This window comes from Cyrtonyx montezumae, unplaced genomic scaffold (assembly GCF_038088225.1).
Source record: "Cyrtonyx montezumae isolate F1298 unplaced genomic scaffold, pur_monq_1.0 scaffold_3, whole genome shotgun sequence".
Lineage (NCBI taxonomy): Eukaryota > Metazoa > Chordata > Aves > Galliformes > Odontophoridae > Cyrtonyx > Cyrtonyx montezumae.
The window spans coordinates 56,006,242-56,033,476 of NW_027072034.1; the positions used below are offsets into that span (position 1 = coordinate 56,006,242).

Below are 27,235 nucleotides of genomic sequence, written 5' to 3' on the forward strand. Positions count from 1 at the left end.
GACATAGGGAAAACTGCTTCGAGATTAAATAAATAACTCCTACTGAAAATATGTACAGAAATATACTGCCATTTATTATTTGTTCAGCGCTTTCTGAGAAAAAAATACACCACAGGAGAAGCAGATAGTAACCTCACTGGAACTGCAGCTAAGAGTGGTGAAAACAAACAAAAGCTGTTTCTTTCAATTTCTCTAAAACACAGAGTGTGTTGCGCAATGCCACAGAATCCATGGGCTTCTTTCAGCAGACTGCCTTGGGATTATCAGGAGCAAGGCAAAACGTCATTACCTGACACATTCTTGCCCAGCTTTCTTTGACAGGCGTAAATTAAAATGACTAATTACTTCAGTCCAGAGGAAGTTTTGTATCCCTTCTCCCATCTTCTAATAACACATAAAGCTATGCAAACAACGATTTCCTATTAAAATGAGAATTGTATCTAGCATGCCATCCATTTGTCACATGAAGGCATTTGTTTTCTCCCAGCCCTAGAGTTAAGGTATCAAGTCTTGAATTCAGAAGCATTCAGATAATTTTCCTGTTCCACCAGAGACATTTGTGGCAAGTTCATATTGCCCAGATCTATCTCACTTTCCTCCAGGCTCTGAACAGGGCCTGGGTAGTCTGAACAGGAATTTCTCAGTGTCTCAGTCTTCCCCACTTAGTATGAGGAAAATTCCCAATTCCATATCCAAGAGTAATGCCAAAAGGATAATTCATCAGAAAATAATTCATGAGCTCAGGAAAAGACATTGGGAAGGAGAAGGTCAGGTTATCTTAGGTTAATATAAATGAGTAACAAAGACTTTAAGATTTTAAGACAAATATATTAATTTTCCCCTGTACCCAAAATAAGAAGTCAAAACAATGGCTTACATTACAAGTGCTTGTAGACAAAATTTCCCAGGAGTCCTGTAGGTTCAACCAGGTATTTGCCTGAACTTTTCTTTTTCCAAATATAAACTAATACTAGCAGAAAAATTATCACTAATGCAACTCCAAGTAAAACTCCAAGGACAATCACTGCCACTTTCCAGGCAGAACTTCTTCCAGTTGATGACTGAGTAGACAGAGCTGAAAATTTTAAACACATTTTAGAGATATTAGTTAGAAATGATTTAAAAAGTAGGAGTAGGAAAGCTTGAAGCCCCAAGTGACAGTTACTTTTTATTTTTGGACAGCTTTGAAACATTTCAATAATGTAAAAAAAAATTTTGGTTGAGATAGAGCTTTGTTAACTGAGAAATTTTATGGACTCATCTCTATCTGAAGGTTCTTGAGATCTGTTTGTGACACAACAGATCTGAGGTTTTGTTTGGTGGAAAATATCTGGAAGGCTCTGGGAGAACTCCAGTTTGCACCTCAGAAAAAACTACTCCAAGGTGTGAAAAACTGGTGTAAAATGTAAAGTGTACATAATTTAACCCTCAGTCCTTAGACTTGCATAAGCAACATTGTAAAATTAATTGTGACCTAGACTGCCATGGCTTGCTCTAGATGGAGGCAATGTATCACATGTAAATATATCTCATCTCCATAGTAAAGATGCACTTAGTAATTGTGGAATGACACATAAAGGACAGTGCTAACCAGCGTTTTACAAAAAACATATTAACTGGGTCAAAGAGAGCATCTGTGTTGCACTACATTTTCTACTTCCCCTCTCAGCAGCTCTGCAGTACTGTGTTGCTAAATCCACACTGCATCTAACCAGGAAAGCAGGTGCCAAAAGTTTTTGAGAGTTGTCTATTAGACAAGAACCCTTCCAGCACATCTGTACCAAGGGAAGAGTGTTACAGGTGCCACTATGGAAGAAATGTGGATCCTTTTCATCCCTTTGTTCACAAAAAGCATGTCTGAAAGATACCCAAATGGATCTGTGTGGAGGATATAAAAATGTCTACACACTAACTAGCCCTCCTCCTGTGTGAAGAGAATCCATTCTTATGGAAATGGTTAAGCTATTTAAAGTAGATCTGTAATCTGCATGATAGTTGGAATTTGCTTTCTGTTTAAATAGATACACAAATCTCTTAGAATGAAGTTAATTTTTTTGCTTTTGTACATAGTAGAAGATCTGATCCCCTAATCCCCACACCATCACAGAAAAGATGATTTTAATATCACTTACATTGTACTTCTAGTTCAGTTTGATCACCAAACTTGCTCTTTAATATTTGGCTTAGGTATTCCTGAATAACATTCACATCAACAGGCTCTTGTTTTTGCAGTACAGAAATAAAATCAACAATCACACTCCCAGGTCTGAATCCAAGCACCATAATATCAAAATGATCATCTTTCAATTTGATGCGCATTTCTTTAACAATCTGTAGAAACAGAAATGTATGTTTGTTCCATTGTGTCAGTCAACTGAGAGAGCACGAATTATTGCATACATACATCAGGATATTTACTTTCTGAACTTCTCCTTCTTTCAGCGTTGTCTCTTTGGAATAGCAAACAGAATAATGACAGTAATTTTTATCAGTACCAGGAAAATACTTACGGAAGGAGAATTCTGCTAAAGAATATGATCTGTGATTGAAAATATGAAATCAGACTTTGACTTTCAAAGCAGTAATCTGTTCAGTTAACCAGCATTTCATTGGAACTAGTTGTCCTCCTCCATATGCTACAAACCCATACAAGATCCCAACTGCAAAAAAAATGGTACTTACAAACTGTGCATAAGATATCTAAAATTACTGTCAGTTGCCCTAATTGTTGGTTTGTTTTTTTAAACAACTCAACCTTGAGCACGATGGCCATGCAGAGTACCAGGGCAGAACTTGACGTTAGAAATTTTGCCCTATTCTAAATTGCTACTCAACTAGAGTTGGCTACTTCTATCTTTCTCCTTGGAATAACCCACCACCTCGAACTACAATTATATATCCCTAAAAACTACGCTAAGATTTCTGGTCAGAGACACCAATCACAGTTGTTTGGTTTTTTTTGTCCACTGTGAGGAGAGGTTTAGAAAGGTAAATTGGACTATACAGGTTTAAAGAAAAAAGTAGAACTATAATTACAATGTGGTATCACCATGGAATCTAAAAGAAATAGTTCAGTATTCAAACTGTATTTAAAAAAAAAGCAACATTGAATCTGACATTTGGTCTTGATAGTACAATTTCTTTGTTTTTGCCAATTATTAAAGAAAAGTGTAGTAATAATAATACTGGCATATTGTACACAGACCAGATGAAAGTTTATTAAAAGGCAATGAAGAGATTTTTCTTTCATTCTGTCAGGTTTGAAGAAGCCTGTTACATCAACCGAGGTCAATTCTCTACCCATTAATTGGAGAAGCTAAAATTGATAAGACAGAATCACTTCTGAGTTGGTGTTGTGAGAACAAAATAATTACTACTTGTGAAATCCAAATGGATTCTTAAGTGAAAAGCATGATAATCACACTAGAAATATTTTTCTCTATTAGTTACACAAAAGCAGTCTATCCCAATCTTAGAACAGTGGTACTTTTCCAGTGGATTCACATATATCAGGATTCCTGGGTAGTGTGTAAATTGACTAGTCCTTTTCTTTAACATTCTCTTAAAGATGGCTAAGAAGCAGTCTGATGCTTCTTCATGTCAGCTTTACTAGAGTAATCACCATCTATAAATTTCCACGTTCTCTCTTCAGTTTCTCTTTGATATGGTCTCCTCATTCTCTTCACCAGCTTACCAGCTGCTACTCTGACAAAAATTCACAATGATCTGGGCTAACAGTACCCACCAGTAAAGGTCTCATATTTCCTGGTGTGTTTTGAACGATTTTTTTTTCCCTTCTCCACAGGCTTATATTTAGTATTTCAGAAGAAAATGGAGGAAATGGGAAGTTCCTCGTGTTTGTAAAAAATAATTTTAAATGATCTTTTACTAAATATTTAACGCTTGAAGTCTGGGTAGGTAACGTACCTCTTCTCACCAGACAACACGATTTGTCTCCTTTGGTCAATACAGTTCTTGTTGAGTGAGTAATTCATATGGTAGTTTATCAAGGAGGGATTATCTTTTTCTCCTATCACAAATCTTGATTTAACAATGAATATAAGTGACCAGAATTGCTAATTTCAGAATTTTTCTTAGTTTAATAGTGGTAACAAAGCAGATTACAGGAACTTACTTCTGTTTTGATACTTTCAGACATTGCTTTGTAGTCTCCGCTATTGGTGTCATAAAGGGAATTGTTAAATGTCTGGTTTTTTAACAAAGCTCTGCAGGCAAAGGATTGGTAATCTGAAAAAAAAAAAGAAAAGAAAAAGAGTACAATAGGTGAATCCTGGGACGCCACTTTACAATTATTTTATGAACTTAGTTTTCTCATGGTATCAGTTTATAATACTAATTGATAGAAACAGGAATTAATCAAATAGTAAGAAAGAAGTCTATCATACAAGTGTTTACTGGCTTCTGAACCTTCAGAGTTGACTCATCTTCCTCTTCAAATTTGGCCTGCCATCACAATCCTCACAATTTTTTAGTCATTCCTATATTATTCAGAGTATATCCAACTCTCTAATCCCAAGTCATTTTCCCATTACCTTGGCAGAAGTAAGATCAGTGTATTAGATTCTGCAAAACACTGAGTATGCTTCAGTCCTTTTGAGTAGGTGGATAAGCCCGAGCTAAAAGAAGTACAGTTTTCAGTGAAAAGTCCAGTCTAAAAATAGAGATGGAGGCTGGCACTGAGTTTGACAAAGGCAGTTTCCTTACCGAAAAAATGTGAACTTCAGGTGCTATATGAATTTGCATAATGAAGCAGATGACAAAATACTCATTAAAGATACTACATTGTGAAATGACACCCTATAGCCATGAACAAATAAATAATAAAATTGTATAAAACTTACTTGAGCATATAATATATTTCAAGTCCGAACAACCATTATTCTGTTGTAGGCAAAAATCAGTTCTGCTGAAACAGGAAATAGGATCTGCAAAATAAATAACAAAAATCAAAATAACTGCCTCTGTGCAAAAATGATTTTTGCTGAAAATTTAGAACTGCAGATTATGAAAATTGAGTGTATCATTAAGAGGCAGGTAGTAGGTTTGTAGGGGAAGTCTGTAAAAGAAAACTCCACATTTAACTGCTAGAGTAATAGTCCTAGAAGGGCTTTGAAAGTAGTCATACAGTCCACTAGAGAACGGAAAAGAAAGTTACAATGGAGAGTTATATATAGAGGGCAAGAAATGATGAAATAAAATAAGAATTGCAAAAATTCAAATCAGGTATTTCAAAGGATATTTAAAGAAATAATGAGAGTTTTCTCAGCTACTGATAAATTATGATAAAGTGCAGTATAATTTTATCAAAAGTGAATTGTGCAAAAATAACCTTTGACAACTTGATTAAGGTCTCTTCCAGTCTTTTCCAATACAGTGCCAAGTAATATTTTTAGAGGAAAAAAACGTGTCTAAAGGAATAGGCTAATGGGAAGAAGGAAACAAGTAGTTTCAAAAGATGAAACCTTGCCCTGAAGGGGTACAAATTCTGATGTTTCTTGAGAACCACTACAAGCATAGAACTTGTTTGGCATTTCCATTATAAATCCTGCTGGAAAATATAGGAGTTTTCTCATAAAATTTTCTGATATCATTAAGTTAGCAAGTGTCATTACCAGATGGGAGTACTGAGGTTCCATCAGAAAGAATTGGATGAAGCTAAGTCCAAAGTAAGAGCAATAGGATGGCATTTTCTGAAAGCTGGAAAACATGCCCTGAGGGCTGGGCATTTGAGGATTATACAGAAAAAATCTTCTCTAACCTGGGATTACAGGCACTGAAGAGAAAAGGGGCTCATTGCCTAAGCTGATCAAAGCTGCTATGCAGCTATGAAAAAAACACATGTACCTAATGGATCTCTCAAAACATTTCCAGCAGAGATGAGAATATTAATGATACTGTAAACACACTAGTACAACCTTGCCTGGATTATTGTGTATAAACTCAATTGTCCACATTTGAAGAAACAAGATGCAGCCCTTCAAAGGAAAGAAGAGTAAAGAAGAGGGCAATGCTGAAACAAAACCAAATGGCTGTGGATTTTTCATGTAATTTTAGGCTGATAATTTGATAACATTTTTGGAACATAAGAGAATTACAGCTCTGTAATTGCTTTCCAGGTGGAATAATCAAGGAAATACATCTAATGCCTTTCAAGGCCTCTTTTTCCAGGTAACAAGCAATAGGACAAGGGCTAGTGGCCTCAAGTTGTGCCAGTGGAAGTTCAAGTTGGCTATTAAGGAAAACATCTTCTCAGAAGAAGCAGTGAGGCAGTGGCACAGCCTGCCCAGGGAGGTGGTGGAGTCACCATCCCTGGAGGTGTTCAAGAACCATGTAGATATGGCACTTAGGGACATGGTCAGTGTGCATGGTGTGGATGAGTTGGTGGATGGACTAGATGGTCTTAGTGGTCTTTTCCAACCTTAATGTTTCTATGAGTCTAAGATAACTTATAAATGAGTTGATGAGAATCCTCTACAGTTTTTACCTATTACTGGATAACTATACTTAACAGACGACTAGTAAATCTTGTTATCACATAGCTATGGATTTCAGGCTCAACATTGCTCTAAGGGCACTAAACACCTTTTATCTGGTCAAGGTAGGCAGAGAAGATTCAATTTAAACAAGTTCCTGTCTGCCTGCAAAATTTTTTCAAAATTATTTTTCCTTTTTTTAAACAGAGATACAAATGACATGATGCCTAGCAGTGCACATACATTTCATCTATGAATGTGCTTTTGAATGCTCTGGAAGCTAACCTGTTGGATATAGATAATATGTACAGTCCCTAAGTATCTCATAAAGAAGACAGTATTGTTTGGGAGTCCCTGTACATAATGTGAAAAGTTCAGTAAAAAGCTGAGGGAAAGGATGTAAACACTCAGGACTGTACACTTTCTAAATGGTGCTTTCCAAATGTCCCTGAAATTTTCAGAGAAAAATATAAGATATATTTTACTTTGTGATATAGTACAGTGATTCAACTGAACAATTTGTCTTAACATCTGAAGACTAGGATAAAACTGAAAATATAACAATTATAATAATGAACTGCCAGAATTAACAAAAGAATATACAACTTAAACTTTGCATTATCAGAATGTTTACTGATGAAATTGCATTCTATCTATCTTGATTTTTGCACAGAATTATCTGGTTCATCAGAAAATTTACAGAATAAGCACTTACTCTTGCAAACTCCCGTTTAAACCAAGCAGTCCCACCTAAGGAGATGAGTCAGATAAATAGACAACTTACAAGATTAGTAGTATATGAAATCAAATCCACGTCACATTCCAAAAAGACATCCTGAGAGTATATCCATTAAAAAATGAATGACAGTATGATCAAGAAAATACCTGTTCGGACTCTCACTGAAGTCCTGCTATTCTCAGCACAAGATGATACTTCTACAGACACTGTGTATACATGACCAGGAAGCAGATGTTTAAATATAGTTGCTGTCTCATCTGTAGCCGTTTTATTTATCTCTTGGATTCCATCCATGAGGAAGACGGTGTAGAGACTGCCTCTCTTGTACTTCTTTGTGGTCCAACTGATTTGTATTGCCTCCCCAGTCACATTCTCAACTTCAATGGACACTGGCACTACAAAGTAAAAATAATTCATGTAGTTGAGGGGGATTCTGCCCATTTATGCAATTCTGACATTTAATATGTAACCAAATAGTGTGAATTAAACCAAAAGAGAGTTTTTTGAGATTTCTGAGGGTTAATTTCAGCTTTTTATCCTGTTCTCACACAAGAGTAGAAGGAAACTGTCAGCTTTGAAGAGAAAAAAATATATGTAGGCCGCTCCAAAAGTAATGCCTCCTATTTATTTCCATGCAAACTACAACAGATACAAAGAATGCAGTAACATTATTTGATTGAGCAAATTCTCACCTATGAAATACTGTTTTTAAACACAGTCACCACCATTAACTGTGCATTTTTGCCAGCAACAACAAGAACCTACATACCATGCTTCTAAACATCTGTAGCAGTAGAGTGACCCACTGTTGCTGTCACCACTGAGGAAATGCATCACTCATCACTTCAGTGTGCTCGCATCCTGTTTAGTCTCCAGAAATGCTCAGCAAGCATCAGTAAATGTCAGTGGATACCATTTTTTTCTACATAGAGGAATCCAGTGACACACCTTTGCTTCATACACACTTCCATGTCACTTGCCATTTTGTCAGACTGCCCCTCTGCTGCCATCTGTCACATGGCACATGTGAGACAGGAGTGGAACAGAATGTTGTCAGGAAAGTTCAACCTCTACTGCCATATCACCAACATCCACCTCTGATGTTGGGGCTAACATAGTAATATAGGAGGTGCTGCTCTTGGAGCAGTCCTCATACAACAAATGTATATTATTTGATGGCTCAAAAACATAAAATGGGTGTAATTCCAATTGCTTCTAGTCTCTCTCATCACAGGCAAGGCAGCTGCTGTAATTGATGAGTATACTTAGTTGGGCTGCTATCGTAACTCACTGACATTTGGTATCACAGGAGGATGGGTTACTAAAAATTTGCCAGGAAACTCTAAGTTCAGAGCAGTAAGCAGGCATTTAATAACTGCAGTTCATAATAACATTACAAAAATAGCCTATCACAGTGGCTTATTCTTAGAGGTAGGCATTTTTGTCCATGAGGAACCCTTGGTGGCCAGAGTAGCTTTACCAATATGTAGAACTTTGACTGATATTTCTATAATTACATGCTTTCAATGGTTCTCTTAGGCTATTCTTTAAGAAACTATCTTGAAATTTTACTTCATAGCCAATATGACTGATGAAAAATACTGTTATATCTGATTTTAATGGCTAATCTCAGAAAAAAAATATTCTAGTATTCAATATTAAATATTTACTCACTGCAAGCTCCTGATGTAAATGTGGTAGTAAAAACAGAGCTAGTGGTTTCTGTAGATCTACCCACAGCACTTTCTGGAGGGACTGTAGTTGTCTGTTCTGTAAAATAGAAATTTGGAGGCTGTATAAAAATTTGTAAAGCTAACAGATTTATAACAGTTTAAAGAAATAAAACAGTTACGTGAAGGTGGATTCTGCTTCAGTTGGCAAACTCTCCCTGGAACTTGGGGGCTGTTGTCTGTGAATCTTTCATTGCATTGACAGGAATAAGTTGCTCCTTCAGCAGTGCAGGTAGCATTTTGTGAACAGTCATTTAATCCCAGCTGACAGCTATTCCTTGCTGTCATGTGAGTAAACAAAATGGAAAAAGAAGAATATTTTAAATGAGCGTTGAAAAAAGAAATAACCAGAATACTATTTGCAATTGCTTTGTGTCACTTAAATCCTATTTCACTGGATTTTGCCATCAGTGAAGTGTACACTAGAACATTGATGCATGAATTCATACCTTCTATAACAGTCTTTTTAAGATCAGCTTTCAATACTGTACTCATGTTAAGGGCCTCCGTAAAAGCATCTGAAATCTCTGTCTTTGTTAAATTTTCTCCGACATCCAACACAGTGCTGAAGGATACAATCACACTGCCATTCCTGAGGCTATTAATTACAATATGCATTTTTTCTTCTTCTATTAATTTCAGGATCTCTGCTGGCAGATGTTTTTTTAACTGCAAAGTAAAAAGTTTAAGTTATTGTATTTTTTCTCCTTTAACTTCAAGAATTGTTATAGCAATAAACTGTTCTAATTCATTTTGAAGCATCTCTTATAGGAGAGAAATACACGTAACAGCCAGATAGAATTACTTTTAAATTATGGCTTCAGAGGACCATAGCACAAATGAGAAGTAAGGCCTCAGTAAGTGCTGTTTTATTTATAACCATCATATTTTTTCATAACCACACTTAAGATAATTCATACCTGGATCCTCATGCTTACTGACATTAAAAAGAGCTCAAGAGAAAATAAATTTTGGGTTAGAACTCCAAAGCAAAATACCTCCTCAATGAACGTAGCTTCAAATTTCCTAAATTCTGTACTTGATTTGTTCAGATATTCAGGTATGAAGTCTTCATTGGTAATCCTAGTTGTTCCATTGAAGACTTTAGCAACTGTGGAGATATAAAAGACTATCAGCAAAAGCAAAGTTACTTTTTAGAAATGTTTCTTCAGCTGAACTTCTCTAAGGGCAAGAGTAAACCAGAGGTGAACATAGACAGGTTAAACCCCTACACCCCAGCAGTTGGCCAAAGCATAATCCATAAATACTTTGTTCTACTTACTGACCACTATATCCCTCACCTTTTATTTGATGTGTCTCTGAGAGAAGAGGACAAGGTGTTACATGAGAAAGAAAATATGTCATTGGGCTACCTGCCTCACATCAAGGCAACTTGAACACCACAAAGAGGCCTGCCCTTGACCTGCACTGCACTGACTGCTCCTTCCAACATGTTGCTCCATTTACCAGACAGCAGTTACTCCTAAAATCACAGATCATGTTATCCAATGGGAGGACAGAGGAAGACTCCAGGTATTACAATAGTTTAGATGACTACACTGGTAGATCTTATTGCCATCATCTGTAATCATAGGTCAGCTGATCACTGAAGAAGGAGCTGGGATTTGCAAAAGGGGAAGTAGGAGCTACAGGACTCCAGGATTTCCTTAGTGCAGCCTACATTGTTACAGGAATGGGTTTAAACCTGCTGTCTGGGAACTCAAAAGATGGTACAAGTTGCATGTGAAGAACAGGGCAGGCTTGGGAAGTGAAGAGTATGGAGCTGTAAGAGATGGGCATGTTGAGCAGTGGCACTAGTTCAGCAAAATCTTGAATTTGGCAGAAGGGCAAGGGGAGGATTTGGACTTCAATTCCATGAAAAATGTTAAGGTTAGATTTTAGTGTCTGGAGTTTTTGGCCTCAGTTTTCCTGTACATTTCAGTTAGTAGTTTATTCATGTCCAAGACAGTGCCCAGTGAACCGACTTTCATTGTTAGGCCACATATATGTTAGTCTGCTAATGAAAAGATGGAAAGATTTCACAGGAAATACCTGTCCGAACAGTCATCGACGTACTGACATTCTTAGAGCAAGTTAAAACATCCACAGATATTTGGTATTCATGATCAGAGAGCAGACTTTCAAATGCAGTACTTGTTTCATTTAAGTATCTCTCCTCTATTTCTCTAGATCCCTCCCAGAGACAAACACGGTAAGTACTGTCTCTTCTGCCACCTTGAGGTTTCCAGCTGAACTGTATTGTTCGGCTGGTCACAGTTTCCAGCTGTATGGACAGAGTAAGAGGAGCTAAAAAAGAAAAAAAAATTCTGTAAGATATGTTGTCGCTATGTTTGTGTTGATAAGAATAAAATGTTAATGCAAAGCCCCTAACTAAAGAAAAAGAATATCTGCACTGTTTCTGTAAAGGTGTGGAATTACAAGTTCTACCATGACATGCACACACATATCTCATATTGAATCCCAAGACAACAAAACAACAATAAATCAGGGAAGCAATAAAGACTTCGTTTTGAAACAGAAAGGTTATTAATCCTACAAAAGATGGAAAACAGAAAAAAAAAGTGTCATTTATTCTTAATTTGTGAAGGGAATAAGGACAGTATTAATATATATCTACATTTAATGTTACAGGAAAAAATAAATTAAAGAACACATGATGAATTATAAAGGGAAAAAAAGGTAAAAATTAAAAATAACAAGAAAATAGAGAAATAAATAGAAACACACACACACACAAAAACCACAGATAGTTCTGAAGATTTCCAAAATTAGAAAATGGAATCAAAAATATAAATTTCTTTAAAAAAAAGAGAAAAAAATAGAACTAAAAAAGAGAAAGAAAGAAAAAGTAAACATGGAAGGAAAAATAAAGGAAATATAAAAGGCATGAAGGAAAAAAGAGTAAGAAAACACATGGTAAAAAAAATAAAAGCAATGAGGAAGAAACAAAAAATAAGTTTAAATTAGAATTAAATACTGTTATGATAACAAATTAAAAAAGAGAACTATACAAAACTAAAAGAATGAAAATCAATTTAAAAAAGCAAAAAACTGTGAAAATTCTATGATAAAACAAGCAATTAAAAATGTAAAAAACAAAAGAAGAAGTAAAAATTAACTCACAACAAAATCCAGGAGAAGAAGCAATAAATGATGTGGAAGGATTAAAATTTGAGACAGATGAAGGTTCCAAAGATGTCAAAAATACTGAGGACAATGAAATGGGATTCTCAGACAGCAGGGCAGGAACAGAGACCAGAGCTGTAGAAGTCAACGAGCTATCCATGGAAAAGGACGTGGTTCCGCTCTGTGTGGTTCCGAGACCTTGAGTAAGAGCCGATATAGGCAGCACAGTCCCCAGAGTCACAGTGCTAGCAGAGGACACGGGACCAGAATATGCAATGGCCATAAATGGCTGAGAAGTCTTGGTCAACCCAGATTCACTGATGTCACTGCTGCTGCTTGGTGGGCTGCCAGATGGCTGTGGTGAGGAACCCGCAAGCAAAGGAGAGTCACTGTGTGCAGCTGAGCTGGGCGTTGGAGACTCGGATACCGCAGTGCCACTCTCTGTGGCCATGCTTGTGGAACTGGTGTCAGGTCTCACCGTTGCGGCAGCATCACTGCTGGCCTGACTAGGAGCAGAGTTCATAGCCGTAGAAGACAATGGGCTTTCTGTGGACGAAGGCGTGGGCTCAGTCTGAAGCGTGGCTTGTCCCTGTGTGTGGGCTGACCTCGGCAATAACGTCACAGCACTCAGAAAACCATCAGAGGACGTTGGACCAGAAGATGTGACTGCCGTCAATGGCTGGGAAGTCTTGGTCAACCCAATATCAGTGATGCTGCTGCTGCTGCTGCTGGGTGTGCTTCTGGCTGTCTGTGGTGAGGAGTCCACATGCAATGTAGAGTCACTAGGAGCTGCCGAGTTGGGAGTTGGAGACTCGGAGCCAGCACTGCCACTCTCTGTGGCCAGGCTTGTGGAACTGGTATCAGGTCTCACCGTTGTGGCAGCATTACTGCTTGCGTGACTAGGAGCAGAGGCCAATGCCGTCAAAGACAACGGGCTGTCCGAGGACAGTGTTGTAGGCCCAGTCAGAGCTGAGCTCTGCTCATAGCTGAAGACTGATGTGGGCATGACTGTCACAGCACTCAGAAAACCATCAGAGGATGCAGGACCAGAAGATGTGACCGATTTCAATGGCTGGGAAGTCTTGGTCAAACCAGCTCCAGTGATGTCACTGCTACTTTTTGGTGTGCTGCTGGATGTCTCTGGTGTGGAGACTTCAAGCATAGGAGATTCACTCTGTGCTGCAGAGATGGGCGTTGGAAACTCGGAGCCAGCACTGCCACTCTCCGTGGCCATGCTTGTGGAACTTGTGTCAGGTCTCACCGTTGCAGCAGCATCACTGCTGGCCTGACTAGGAGCAGAGATCATAGCCTTAGAAGACAATGGGCTTTCTGTGGACGAAGGCGTGGGCTCAGTCTGAAGCGTGGCTTGTCCCTGTGTGTGGGCTGACCTCGGCAATAACGTCACAGCACTCAGAAAACCATCAGAGGACGTTGGACCAGAAGATGTGACTGCCGTCAATGGCTGGGAAGTCTTGGTCAACCCAATATCAGTGATGCTGCTGCTGCTGCTGCTGGGTGTGCTTCTGGCTGTCTGTGGTGAGGAGTCCACATGCAATGTAGAGTCACTAGGAGCTGCCGAGTTGGGAGTTGGAGACTCGGAGCCAGCATTGCCACTCTCTGTGGCCATGCTTGTGGAACTGGTGTCAGGTCTCACCGTTGTGGCAGCATCACTGCTGGCCTGACTAGAAGAAGAGGCCAAATCTGTAGATGATTGTGGGTTGTCCGTGGACAAGGACGTGATCCCAGTCTGAGCTGTTCCCAGACCCTGAGTGAGAGCTGACGTGGAAAGCACAGTCCCCGAACCAACAGTGCCAGCAGAGGATGTTTGACCAGAAGATGCAACGGCTGTCAATGGCTGGGAAGTCTTGGTCAAACCAGCTCCAGTGATGTCACTGCTACTTTTTGGTGTGCTGCTGGATGTCTCTGGTGTGGAGACTTCAAGCATAGGAGATTCACTCTGTGCTGCAGAGATGGGCGTTGGAGACTCGGAGCCAGCACTGCCACTCTCCGTGGCCATGCTTGTGGAACTTGTGTCAGGTCTCACCGTTGCGGCAGCATCACTGCTGGCCTGACTAGGAGCAGAGTTCATAGCCATAGAAGACAATGGGCTTTCTGTGGACGAAGGCGTGGGCTCAGTCTGAAGCGTGGCTTGTCCCTGTGTGTGGGCTGACCTCGGCAATAACGTCACAGCACTCAGAAAACCATCAGAGGACGTTGGACCAGAAGATGTGACTGCCGTCAATGGCTGGGAAGTCTTGGTCAACCCAATATCAGTGATGTCGCTGCTGCTGGTGCTGGGTGTGCTTCTGGCTGTCTGTGGTGAGGAGTCCACATGCAATGTAGAGTCACTAGGAGCTGCCGAGTTGGGAGTTGGAGACTCGGAGCCAGCACTGCCACTCTCTGTGGCCATGCTTGTGGAACTGGTGTCAGGTCTCACCGTTGTGGCAGCATCACTGCTGGCCTGACTAGAAGAAGAGGCCAAATCTGTAGATGATAGTGGGTTGTCCGTGGACAAGGACGTGATCCCAGTCTGAGCTGTTCCCAGACCCTGAGTGAGAGCTGACGTGGAAAGCACAGTCCCCGAACCAACAGTGCCAGCAGAGGATGTTTGACCAGAAGATGCAACGGCTGTCAATGGCTGGGAAGTCTTGGTCAAACCAGCTCCAGTGATGTCACTGCTACTTTTTGGTGTGCTGCTGGATGTCTCTGGTGTGGAGACTTCAAGCATAGGAGATTCACTCTGTACTGCAGAGATGGCCGTTGGAAACTCGGAGCCAGCACTGCCACTCTCCGTGGCCATGCTTGTGGAACTTGTGTCAGGTCTCACCGTTGCGGCAGAATCACTGCTGGCCTGACTAGGAGCAGAGTTCATAGCCGTAGAAGACAATGGGCTTTCTGTGGACAAAGGCGTGGGCTCAGTCTGAAGCGTGGCTTGTCCCTGTGTGTGGGCTGACATCGGCATTAACGTCACAGCACTCAGAAAACCATCAGAGGATGCAGGACCAGAAGATGTGACCGATGTCAATGGCTGGGAAGTCTTGGTCAAACCCGTTTCAGTGATGTCGCTGCCACTGCTTGGTGGGCTGCCAGATGGCTCTGGTGAGGAACCCGCAAGCAAAGGAGAGTCACTGTGTTCAGCTGAGCTGGGCGTTGGAGACTCGGATACCGCAGTGCCACTCTCTGTGGCCATGCTTGTGGAACTGGTGTCAGGTCTCACCGTTGTGGCAGCATCACTGCCGGCCTGACTAGAAGAAGAGGCCAAATCTGTAGATGATAATGGGCTGTCCGTGGACAAGGACGTGATCCCAATCTGAGCTGTTCCCAGCCCCTGAGTGAGAGCTGACTTGGGCAGCACAGTCCCCGAACCAACAGTGCCAGCAGATGACATTTGATCAGAAGATGTGACCGCCATCAATGGCTGGGAAGTCTTGGTCAACCCAGCTCCAGTGATGTCACTGCTGCGGCTGGGTGTGCTGCTGGCTATCTCTGGTGAGAAGTCCACATGCAAAGTAGAGTCACTGGGAGCTGCCGAGTTGGGAGTTGGAGACTTGGAGCCAGCACTGCCACTCTCTGTGGCCAGGCTTGTGGAACTGGTATCAGGTCTCACCGTTGTGGCAGCATTACTGCTTGCGTGACTAGGAGCAGAGGCCAATGCCGTCAAAGACAACGGGCTGTCCGAGGACAGTGTTGTAGGCCCAGTCAGAGCTGAGCTCTGCTCATAGCTGAAGACTGATGTGGGCATGACTGTCACAGCACTCAGAAAACCATCAGAGGATGCAGGACCAGAAGATGTGACCGATTTCAATGGCTGGGAAGTCTTGGTCAAACCAGCCTCAATGCTGTCACTGCTACTTTTTGGTGTGCTGCTGGATGTCTCTGGTGTGGAGACTTCAAGCATAGGAGATTCACTCTGTGCTGCAGAGATGGGCGTTGGAAACTCGGAGCCAGCACTGCCACTCTCCGTGGCCATGCTTGTGGAACTTGTGTCAGGTCTCACCGTTGCAGCAGCATCACTGCTGGCCTGACTAGGAGCAGAGATCATAGCCTTAGAAGACAATGGGCTGTCTGTGGACGAAGGCGTGGGTTCAGTCTGAAGCGTGGCTTGTCCCTGTGTGTGGGCTGACCTCGGCAATAACGTCACAGCACTCAGAAAACCATCAGAGGACGTTGGACCAGAAGATGTGACTGCCGTCAATGGCTGGGAAGTCTTGGTCAACCCAATATCAGTGATGTTGCTGCTGCTGCTGCTGGGTGTGCTTCTGGCTGTCTGTGGTGAGGAGTCCACATGCAATGTAGAGTCACTAGGAGCTGCCGAGTTGGGAGTTGGAGACTCGGAGCCAGCACTGCCACTCTCTGTGGCCATGCTTGTGGAACTGGTGTCAGGTCTCACCGTTGTGGCAGCATCACTGCTGGCCTGACTAGAAGAAGAGGCCAAATCTGTAGATGATAGTGGGTTGTCCGTGGACAAGGACGTGATCCCAGTCTGAGCTGTTCCCAGCCCCTGAGTGAGAGCTGACGTGGAAAGCACAGTCCCCGAACCAACAGTGCCAGCAGAGGATGTTTGACCAGAAGATGCAACGGCTGTCAATGGCTGGGAAGTCTTGGTCAAACCAGCTCCAGTGATGTCACTGCTACTTTTTGGTGTGCTGCTGGATGTCTCTGGTGTGGAGACTTCAAGCATAGGAGATTCACTCTGTGCTGCAGAGATGGGCGTTGGAGACTCGGAGCCAGCACTGCCACTCTCCGTGGCCATGCTTGTGGAACTGGTGTCAGGTCTCACCGTTGCGGCAGCATCACTGCTGGCCTGACTAGGAGCAGAGTTCATATCCGTAGAAGACAATGGGCTTTCTGTGGACGAAGGTGTGGGCTCAGTCTGAAGCGTGGCTTGTCCCTGTGTGTGGGCTGACATCGGCATTAACGTCACAGCACTCAGAAAAACATCAGAGGATGCTGGACCAGAAGATGAGAAAGTGGTCAATGGCTGGGAAGTCTTGGTCAAACCCGTTTCAGTGATGTCGCTGCCACTGCTTGGTGGGCTGCCAGATGGCTCTGGTGAGGAACCCGCAAGCAAAGGAGAGTCACTGTGTTCAGCTGAGCTGGGCGTTGGAGACTCGGATACCGCAGTGCCACTCTCTGTGGCCATGCTTGTGGAACTGGTGTCAGGTCTCACCGTTGTGGCAGCATCACTGCCGGCCTGACTAGAAGAAGAGGCCAAATCTGTAGATGATAATGGGCTGTCCGTGGACAAGGACGTGATCCCAATCTGAGCTGTTCCCAGCCCCTGAGTGAGAGCTGACTTGGGCAGCACAGTCCCCGAACCAACAGTGCCAGCAGATGACATTTGACCAGAAGATGTGACCGCCATCAATGGCTGGGAAGTCTTGGTCAACCCAGCTCCAGTGATGTCACTGCTGCGGCTGGGTGTGCTGCTGGCTATCTCTGGTGAGAAGTCCACATGCAAAGTAGAGTCACTGGGAGCTGCCGAGTTGGGAGTTGGAGACTCGGAGCCAGCACTGCCACTCTCTGTGGCCAGGCTTGTGGAACTGGTGTCAGGTCTCCCTGCAGTGGCAGCATTACTGCTTGCGTGACTAGGAGCAGAGTCCAATGCCGTCAAAGACAACGGGCTGTCCGAGGACAGTGTTGTAGGCCCAGTCAGAGCTGAGCTCTGCTCATAGCTGAAGACTGATGTGGGCATGACTGTCACAGCACTCAGAAAACCATCAGAGGATGCAGGACCAGAAGATGTGACCGATGTCAATGGCTGGGAAGTCTTGGTCAAACCAGCCTCAATGCTGTCACTGCTACTATTTGGTGTGCTGCTGGATGTCTCTGGTGTGGAGACTTCAAGCATAGGAGATTCACTCTGTACTGCAGAGATGGCCGTTGGAAACTCGGAGCCAGCACTGCCACTCTCTGTGGCCATGCTTGTGGAACTGGTGTCAGGTCTCACCGTTGCGGCAGCATCAGTGCTGGCCTGACTAGGAGCAGAGTTCATAGCCGTAGAAGACAATGGGCTTTCTGTGGACGAAGGCGTGGGCTCAGTCTGAAGCGTGGCTTGTCCCTGTGTGTGGGTTGACCTCGGCAATAACGTCACAGCACTCAGAAAACCATCAGAGGACGTTGGACCAGAAGATGTGACTGCCGTCAATGGCTGGGAAGTCTTGGTCAACCCAATATCAGTGATGTTGCTGCTGCTGCTGCTGGGTGTGCTTCTGGCTGTCTGTGGTGAGGAGTCCACATGCAATGTAGAGTCACTAGGAGCTGCCGAGTTGGGAGTTGGAGACTCGGAGCCAGCACTGCCACTCTCTGTGGCCATGCTTGTGGAACTGGTGTCAGGTCTCACCGTTGTGGCAGCATCACTGCTGGCCTGACTAGAAGAAGAGGCCAAATCTGTAGATGATAGTGGGTTGTCCGTGGACAAGGACGTGATCCCAGTCTGAGCTGTTCCCAGCCCCTGAGTGAGAGCTGACGTGGAAAGCACAGTCCCCGAACCAACAGTGCCAGCAGAGGATGTTTGACCAGAAGATGCAACGGCTGTCAATGGCTGGGAAGTCTTGGTCAAACCAGCCTCAATGCTGTCACTGCTACTTTTTGGTGTGCTGCTGGATGTCTCTGGTGTGGAGACTTCAAGCATAGGAGATTCACTCTGTGCTGCAGAGATGGGCGTTGGAGACTCGGAGCCAGCACTGCCACTCTCTGTGGCCAGGCTTGTGGAACTGGTGTCAGATCTCACCGTTGTGGCAGCATCACTGCTGGCCTGACTAGAAGAAGAGGCCAAATCTGTAGATGATAGTGGGTTGTACGTGGACAAGGACGTGATCCCAGTCTGAGCTGTTCCCAGCCCCTGAGTGAGAGCTGAAGTGGGCAGCACAGTCCCAGAACCAACAGTGCCAGCAGAGGATGTTTGACCAGAAGATGCAACGGCTGTCAATGGCTGGGAAGTCTTGGTCAAACCAGCTCCAGTGATGTCATTGCTGCGGCTGGGTGTGCTGCTGGCTATCTCTGGTGAGAAGTCCACATGCAATGTAGAGTCACTGGGAGCTTCCGAGTTGGGAGTTGGAGACTCGGAGCCAGCACTGCCACTCTCTGTGGCCATGCTTGTGGAACTGGTGTCAGGTCTCACCGTTGTGGCAGCATCACTGCTGGCCTGACTAGAAGAAGAGGCCAAATCTGTAGATGATAGTGGGTTGTCCATGGACAAGGACGTGATCCCAGTCTGAGCTGTTCCCAGCCCCTGAGTGAGAGCTGACTTGGGCAGCACAGTCCCCGAACCAACAGTGCCAGCAGATGACATTTGACCAGAAGATGTGACCGCCATCAATGGCTGGGAAGTCTTGGTCAACCCAGCTCCAGTGATGTCACTGCTGCGGCTGGGTGTGCTGCTGGATGTCTCTGGTGTGGAGACTTCAAGCATAGGAGATTCACTCTGTGCTGCAGAGATGGGCGTTGGAGACTCGGAGCCAGCACTGCCACTCTCTGTGGCCATGCTTGTGGAACTGGTGTCAGGTCTCACCGTTGTGGCAGCATCACTGCTGGCCTGACTAGAAGAAGAGGCCAAATCTGTAGATGATAGTGGGTTGTCCGTGGACAAGGACGTGATCCCAGTCTGAGCTGTTCCCAGCCCCTGAGTGAGAGCTGACATGGAAAGCACAGTCCCCGAACCAACAGTGCCAGCAGAGGATGTTTGACCAGAAGATGCAACGGCTGTCAATGGCTGGGAAGTCTTGGTCAAACCAGCTCCAGTGATGTCACTGCTACTTTTTGGTGTGCTGCTGGATGTCTCTGGTGTGGAGACTTCAAGCATAGGAGATTCACTCTGTGCTGCAGAGATGGGCGTTGGAGACTCGGAGCCAGTACTGCCACTCTTCGTGGCCATGCTTGTGGAACTGGTGTCAGGTCTCACCGTTGCGGCAGCATCACTGCTGGCCTGACTAGGAGCAGAGTTCATAGCCGTAGAAGACAATGGGCTTTCTGTGGACGAAGGTGTGGGCTCAGTCTGAAGCGTTGCTTGTCCCTGTGTGTGGGCTGACATCGGCATTAACGTCACAGCACTCAGAAAACCATCAGAGGATGCTGGACCAGAAGATGAGAAAGTGGTCAATGGCTGGGAAGTCTTGGTCAAACCCGTTTCAGTGATGTCGCTGCCACTGCTTGGTGGGCTGCCAGATGGCTCTCGTGAGGAACCCGCAAGCAAAGGAGAGTCACTGTGTTCAGCTGAGCTGGGCGTTGGAGACTCAGATACCGCAGTGCCACTCTCTGTGGCCATGCTTTTGGAACTGGTGTCAGGTCTCACCGTTGTGGCAGCATCACTGCCGGCCTGACTAGAAGAAGAGGCCAAATCTGTAGATGATAACGGGCTGTCCGTGGACAAGGACGTGATCCCAATCTGAGCTGTTCCCAGCCCCTGAGTGAGAGCTGACTTGGGCAGCACAGTCCCCGAACCAACAGTGCCAGCAGATGACATTTGACCAGAAGATGTGACCGCCATCAATGGCTGGGAAGTCTTGGTCAACCCAGCTCCAGTGATGTCACTGCTGCGGCTGGGTGTGCTGCTGGCTATCTCTGGTGAGAAGTCCACATGCAAAGTAGAGTCACTGGGAGCTGCCGAGTTGGGAGTTGGAGACTCGGAGCCAGCACTGCCACTCTCTGTGGCCAGGCTTGTGGAACTGGTGTCAGGTCTCCCTGCAGTGGCAGCATTACTGCTTGCGTGACTAGGAGCAGAGTCCAATGCCGTCAAAGACAACGGGCTGTCCGAGGACAGTGTTGTAGGCCCAGTCAGAGCTGAGGTCTGCTCATAGCTGAAGACTGATGTGGGCATGACTGTCACAGCACTCAGAAAACCATCAGAGGATGCAGGACCAGAAGATGTGACCGATGTCAATGGCTGGGAAGTCTTGGTCAAACCAGCCTCAATGCTGTCACTGCTACTTTTTGGTGTGCTGCTGGATGTCTCTGGTGTGGAGACTTCAAGCATAGGAGATTCACTCTGTACTGCAGAGATGGGCGTTGGAAACTCTGAGCCAGCATTGCCACTCTCTGTGGCCATGCTTGTGGAACTGGTGTCAGGTCTCACCGTTGTGGCAGCATCACTGCTGGCCTGACTAGAAGAAGAGGCCAAATCTGTAGATGATAGTGGGTTGTCCGTGGACAAGGACGTGATCCCAGTCTGAGCTGTTCCCAGCCCCTGAGTGAGAGCTGACGTGGAAAGCACAGTCCCCGAACCAACAGTGCCAGCAGAGGATGTTTGACCAGAAGATGCAACGGCTGTCAATGGCTGGGAAGTCTTGGTCAAACCAGCTCCAGTGATGTCACTGCTACTTTTTGGTGTGCTGCTGGATGTCTCTGGTGTGGAGACTTCAAGCATAGGAGATTCACTCTGTGCTGCAGAGATGGGCGTTGGAGACTCGGAGCCAGCACTGCCACTCTCCGTGGCCATGCTTGTGGAACTGGTGTCAGGTCTCACCGTTGCGGCAGCATCACTGCTGGCCTGACTAGGAGCAGAGTTCATATCCGTAGAAGACAATGGGCTTTCTGTGGACGAAGGCGTGGGCTCAGTCTGAAGCGTGGCTTGTCCCTGTGTGTGGGCTGACATCGGCATTAACGTCACAGCACTCAGAAAACCATCAGAGGATGCTGGACCAGAAGATGAGAAAGTGGTCAATGGCTGGGAAGTCTTGGTCAAACCCGTTTCAGTGATGTCGCTGCCACTGCTTGGTGGGCTGCCAGATGGCTCTGGTGAGGAACCCGCAAGCAAAGGAGAGTCACTGTGTTCAGCTGAGCTGGGCGTTGGAGACTCGGATACCGCAGTGCCACTCTCTGTGGCCATGCTTTTGGAACTGGTGTCAGGTCTCACCGTTGTGGCAGCATCACTGCCGGCCTGACTAGAAGAAGAGGCCAAATCTGTAGATGATAATGGGCTGTCCGTGGACAAGGACGTGATCCCAATCTGAGCTGTTCCCAGCCCCTGAGTGAGAGCTGACGTGGGCAGCACAGTCACCAAACCAACAGTGCCAGCAGATGACATTTGACCAGAAGATGTGACCGCCGTCAATGGCTGGGAAGTCTTGGTCAACCCAGCTCCAGTGATGTCACTGCTGCGGCTGGGTGTGCTGCTGGCTATCTCTGGTGAGAAGTCCACATGCAAAGTAGAGTCACTGGGAGCTGCCGAGTTGGGAGTTGGAGACTCGGAGCCAGCACTGCCACTCTCTGTGGCCAGGCTTGTGGAACTGGTGTCAGGTCTCCCTGCAGTGGCAGCATTACTGCTTGCGTGACTAGGAGCAGAGTCCAATGCCGTCAAAGACAACGGGCTGTCCGAGGACAGTGTTGTAGGCCCAGTCAGAGCTGAGCTCTGCTCATAGCTGAAGACTGATGTGGGCATGACTGTCACAGCACTCAGAAAACCATCAGAGGATGCAGGACCAGAAGATGTGACCGATGTCAATGGCTGGGACGTCTTGGTCAAACCAGCCTCAATGCTGTCACTGCTACTTTTTGGTGTGCTGCTGGATGTCTCTGGTGTGGAGACTTCAAGCATAGGAGATTCACTCTGTACTGCAGAGATGGCCGTTGGAAACTCGGAGCCAGCACTGCCACTCTCTGTGGCCATGCTTGTGGAACTGGTGTCAGGTCTCACTGTTGCGGCAGCATCACTGCTGGCCTGACTAGGAGCAGAGTTCATAGCCGTAGAAGACAATGGGCTTTCTGTGGACGAAGGCGTGGGCTCAGTCTGAAGCGTGGCTTGTCCCTGTGTGTGGGTTGACCTCGGCAATAACGTCACAGCACTCAGAAAACCATCAGAGGACGTTGGACCAGAAGATGTGACTGCCGTCAATGGCTGGGAAGTCTTGGTCAACCCAGCTCCAGTGATGTTGCTGCTGCTGCTGCTGGGTGTGCTTCTGGCTGTCTGTGGTGAGGAGTCCACATGCAATGTAGAGTCACTAGGAGCTGCCGAGTTGGGAGTTGGAGACTCGGAGCCAGCATTGCCACTCTCTGTGGCCATGCTTGTGGAACTGGTGTCAGGTCTCACCGTTGTGGCAGCATCACTGCTGGCCTGACTAGAAGAAGAGGCCAAATCTGTAGATGATAGTGGGTTGTCCGTGGACAAGGACGTGATCCCAGTCTGAGCTGTTCCCAGCCCCTGAGTGAGAGCTGCCGTGGAAAGCACAGTCCCCGAACCAACAGTGCCAGCAGAGGATGTTTGACCAGAAGATGCAACGGCTGTCAATGGCTGGGAAGTCTTGGTCAAACCAGCTCCAGTGATGTCACTGCTACTTTTTGGTGTGCTGCTGGATGTCTCTGGTGTGGAGACTTCAAGCATAGGAGATTCACTCTGTGTTGCAGAGATGGGCGTTGGAGACTCGGAGCCAGCACTGCCACTCTCCGTGGCCATGCTTGTGGAACTGGTGTCAGGTCTCACCGTTGCGGCAGCATCACTGCTGGCCTGACTAGGAGCAGAGTTCATATCCGTAGAAGACAATGGGCTTTCTGTGGACGAAGGTGTGGGCTCAGTCTGAAGCGTGGCTTGTCCCTGTGTGTGGGCTGACATCGGCATTAACGTCACAGCACTCAGAAAACCATCAGAGGATGCTGGACCAGAAGATGAGAAAGTGGTCAATGGCTGGGAAGTCTTGGTCAAACCCGTTTCAGTGATGTCGCTGCCACTGTTTGGTGGGCTGCCAGATGGCTCTGGTGAGGAACCCGCAAGCAAAGGAGAGTCACTGTGTTCAGCTGAGCTGGGCGTTGGAGACTCGGATACCGCAGTGCCACTCTCTGTGGCCATGCTTTTGGAACTGGTGTCAGGTCTCACCGTTGTGGCAGCATCACTGCCGGCCTGACTAGAAGAAGAGGCCAAATCTGTAGATGATAATGGGCTGTCCGTGGACAAGGACGTGATCCCAATCTGAGCTGTTCCCAGCCCCTGAGTGAGAGCTGACTTGGGCAGCACAGTCACCAAACCAACAGTGCCAGCAGATGACATTTGACCAGAAGATGTGACCGCCGTCAATGGCTGGGAAGTCTTGGTCAACCCAGCTCCAGTGATGTCACTGCTGCGGCTGGGTGTGCTGCTGGCTATCTCTGGTGAGAAGTCCACATGCAAAGTAGAGTCACTGGGAGCTGCCGAGTTGGGAGTTGGAGACTCGGAGCCAGCACTGCCACTCTCTGTGGCCAGGCTTGTGGAACTGGTGTCAGGTCTCCCTGCAGTGGCAGCATTACTGCTTGCGTGACTAGGAGCAGAGTCCAATGCCGTCAAAGACAACGGGCTGTCCGAGGACAGTGTTGTAGGCCCAGTCAGAGCTGAGCTCTGCTCATAGCTGAAGACTGATGTGGGCATGACTGTCACAGCACTCAGAAAACCATCAGAGGATGCAGGACCAGAAGATGTGACCGATGTCAATGGCTGGGAAGTCTTGGTCAAACCAGCCTCAATGCTGTCACTGCTACTTTTTGGTGTGCTGCTGGATGTCTCTGGTGTGGAGACTTCAAGCATAGGAGATTCACTCTGTACTGCAGAGATGGGCGTTGGAAACTCGGAGCCACCACTGCCACTCTCTGTGGCCATGCTTGTGGAACTGGTGTCAGGTCTCACCGTTGCGGCAGCATCAGTGCTGGCCTGACTAGGAGCAGAGTTCATAGCCGTAGAAGACAATGGGCTTTCTGTGGACGAAGGCGTGGGCTCAGTCTGAAGCGTGGCTTGTCCCTGTGTGTGGGTTGACCTCGGCAATAACGTCACAGCACTCAGAAAACCATCAGAGGATGCAGGACCAGAAGATGTGACTGCCGTCAATGGCTGGGAAGTCTTGGTCAACCCAGCTCCAGTGATGTTGCTGCTGCTGCTGCTGGGTGTGCTTCTGGCTGTCTGTGGTGAGGAGTCCACATGCAATGTAGAGTCACTAGGAGCTGCCGAGTTGGGAGTTGGAGACTCGGAGCCAGCACTGCCACTCTCTGTGGCCATGCTTGTGGAACTGGTGTCAGATCTCACCGTTGTGGCAGCATCACTGCTGGCCTGACTAGAAGAAGAGGCCAAATCTGTAGATGATAGTGGGTTGTCCGTGGACAAGGACGTGATCCCAGTCTGAGCTGTTCCCAGCCCCTGAGTGAGAGCTGACGTGGGCAGCACAGTCCCCGAACCAACAGTGCCAGCAGAGGATGTTTGACCAGAAGATGCAACGGCTGTCAATGGCTGGGAAGTCTTGGTCAAACCAGCTCCAGTGATGTCACTGCTACTTTTTGGTGTGCTGCTGGATGTCTCTGGTGTGGAGACTTCAAGCATAGGAGATTCACTCTGTGCTGCAGAGATGGCCGTTGGAGACTCGGAGCCAGCACTGCTACTCTCCGTGGCCATGCTTTTGGAACTGGTGTCATGTCTCACCGTTGCGGCAGCATCACTGCTGGCCTGACTAGGAGCAGAGTTCATAGCCGTCAAAGACAATGGGCTTTCTGTGGACGAAGGCGTGGGCTCAGTCTGAAGCGTGGCTTGTCCCTGTGTGTGGGCTGACATCGGCATTAACGTCACAGCACTCAGAAAACCATCAGAGGATGCTGGACCAGAAGATGAGAAAGTGGTCAATGGCTGGGAAGTCTTGGTCAAACCCGTTTCAGTGATGTCGCTGCCACTGTTTGGTGGGCTGCCAGATGGCTCTGGTGAGGAACCCGCAAGCAAAGGAGAGTCACTGTGTTCAGCTGAGCTGGGCGTTGGAGACTCGGATACCGCAGTGCCACTCTCTGTGGCCATGCTTTTGGAACTGGTGTCAGGTCTCACCGTTGTGGCAGCATCACTGCCGGCCTGACTAGAATAAGAGGCCAAATCTGTAGATGATAATGGGCTGTCTGTGGACAAGGACGTGATCCCAATCTGAGCTGTTCCCAGCCCCTGAGTGAGAGCTGACGTGGGCTGCACAGTCACCGAACCAACAGTGCCAGCAGATGACATTTGACCAGAAGATGTGACCGCCGTCAATGGCTGGGAAGTCTTGGTCAACCCAGCTCCAGTGATGTCACTGCTGCGGCTGGGTGTGCTGCTGGCTATCTCTGGTGAGAAGTCCACATGCAAAGTAGAGTCACTGGGAGCTGCCGAGTTGGGAGTTGGAGACTCGGAGCCAGCACTGCCACTCTCTGTGGCCATGCTTGTGGAACTGGTTTCAGGTCTCCCTGCGGTGGCAGCATTACTGCTTGCGTGACTAGGAGCAGAGTCCAATGCCATCAAAGACAACAGGCTGTCCGAGGACAGTGTTGTAGGCCCAGTCAGAGCTGAGGTCTGCTCATAGCTGAAGACTGATGTGGGCATGACTGTCACAGCACTCAGAAAACCATCAGAGGTTGTAGGACCAGAAGATTTTTCCACCGTCAATGGCTGGGAAGTCTTCATCAACCCAGTTTCAGTGATGTCGCTGCCACTGCTTGGTGGGCTGCCAGATGGCTCTGGCGAGGAGCCTGCAAGCAAAGGAGTGTCACTCTGTGCAGCTGAGCTTGGTGTTTGAGACTTGGAGACAGCTGAGCCACTCTCTTTGTCTATGCTTGTGGAACTGGTGTCAGGTCTCACCGTTGCGGCAGCATCACTGCTGGCCTGACTAGGAGCATAGTTCATAGCCGTAGAAGACAATGGGCTTTCTGTGGACGAAGTTGTGGACTCAGTCTGAATCTTGTCCATTTCCTGTTGGACTGCTAACCTGGGCATTTCCATAACAGCACTCAGTGAACCCTCAGAGTGCATTGGATCAGAAGATGATAAAGTGGTTGTTGGCTTGGAAGTCTTGGTCAACTCAGTCTCTGTTCTGTCAGTACTATTGTTTGGTGTGCTGCTGGTTGTCTTAATTGAGTTGCCTGCATGTAACGTAGAGTCACTGTGTGCCGCTGAGCTGGGTGTTGGAGTCTGGGAGCCCGCAGTGCCGCTCTCTTTTGCCATGCTTGTGGAACTTAGGTCTGTTGTGCCATCTTGTGTCTTGGCTACAGATACTGCTGACAGAGATGGTAGTGTGAGGAAAATAATTGCCTTTGTTTTTGTGTCATTATTTTTACGTGTTGTATATGTTATGCCTTTCCTGTTAAAAATGATTTAATTCGCTTTTTTTCTATCTTATAATACAATTTAGTCATTATTTTTATTATACTGTTTTACTACTTCATTA

At 46.1% G+C, this 27,235-nt stretch overlaps 2 protein-coding genes across 2 annotated transcripts; both read right to left on the bottom strand.

Moving 5' to 3' along the window:
• Nucleotides 1-262: 262 nt before the first annotated feature.
• On the bottom strand, nt 263-11,169 carry LOC136053297 (uncharacterized). The gene is made up of 10 exons (XM_065744034.1): nt 11,016-11,169; nt 9,962-10,074; nt 9,413-9,632; nt 9,086-9,244; nt 8,908-9,003; nt 7,380-7,628; nt 4,863-4,946; nt 4,136-4,248; nt 2,133-2,331; nt 263-1,075 (listed from the first exon to the last, which is right to left on the bottom strand). The coding sequence occupies exons 1-10, from the start codon at nt 11,029-11,031 to the stop codon at nt 879-881; spliced, it is 1,446 nt and encodes a 481-aa protein (XP_065600106.1). The 5' UTR covers nt 11,032-11,169; the 3' UTR covers nt 263-878.
• Nucleotides 11,170-11,510: 341 nt separating this feature from the next.
• Nucleotides 11,511-27,012, bottom strand: LOC136051406 (mucin-17-like). The gene is made up of 2 exons (XM_065740849.1): nt 12,193-27,012; nt 11,511-11,516 (listed from the first exon to the last, which is right to left on the bottom strand). The coding sequence occupies exons 1-2, from the start codon at nt 27,010-27,012 to the stop codon at nt 11,511-11,513; spliced, it is 14,826 nt and encodes a 4,941-aa protein (XP_065596921.1).
• Nucleotides 27,013-27,235: the final 223 nt, after the last annotated feature.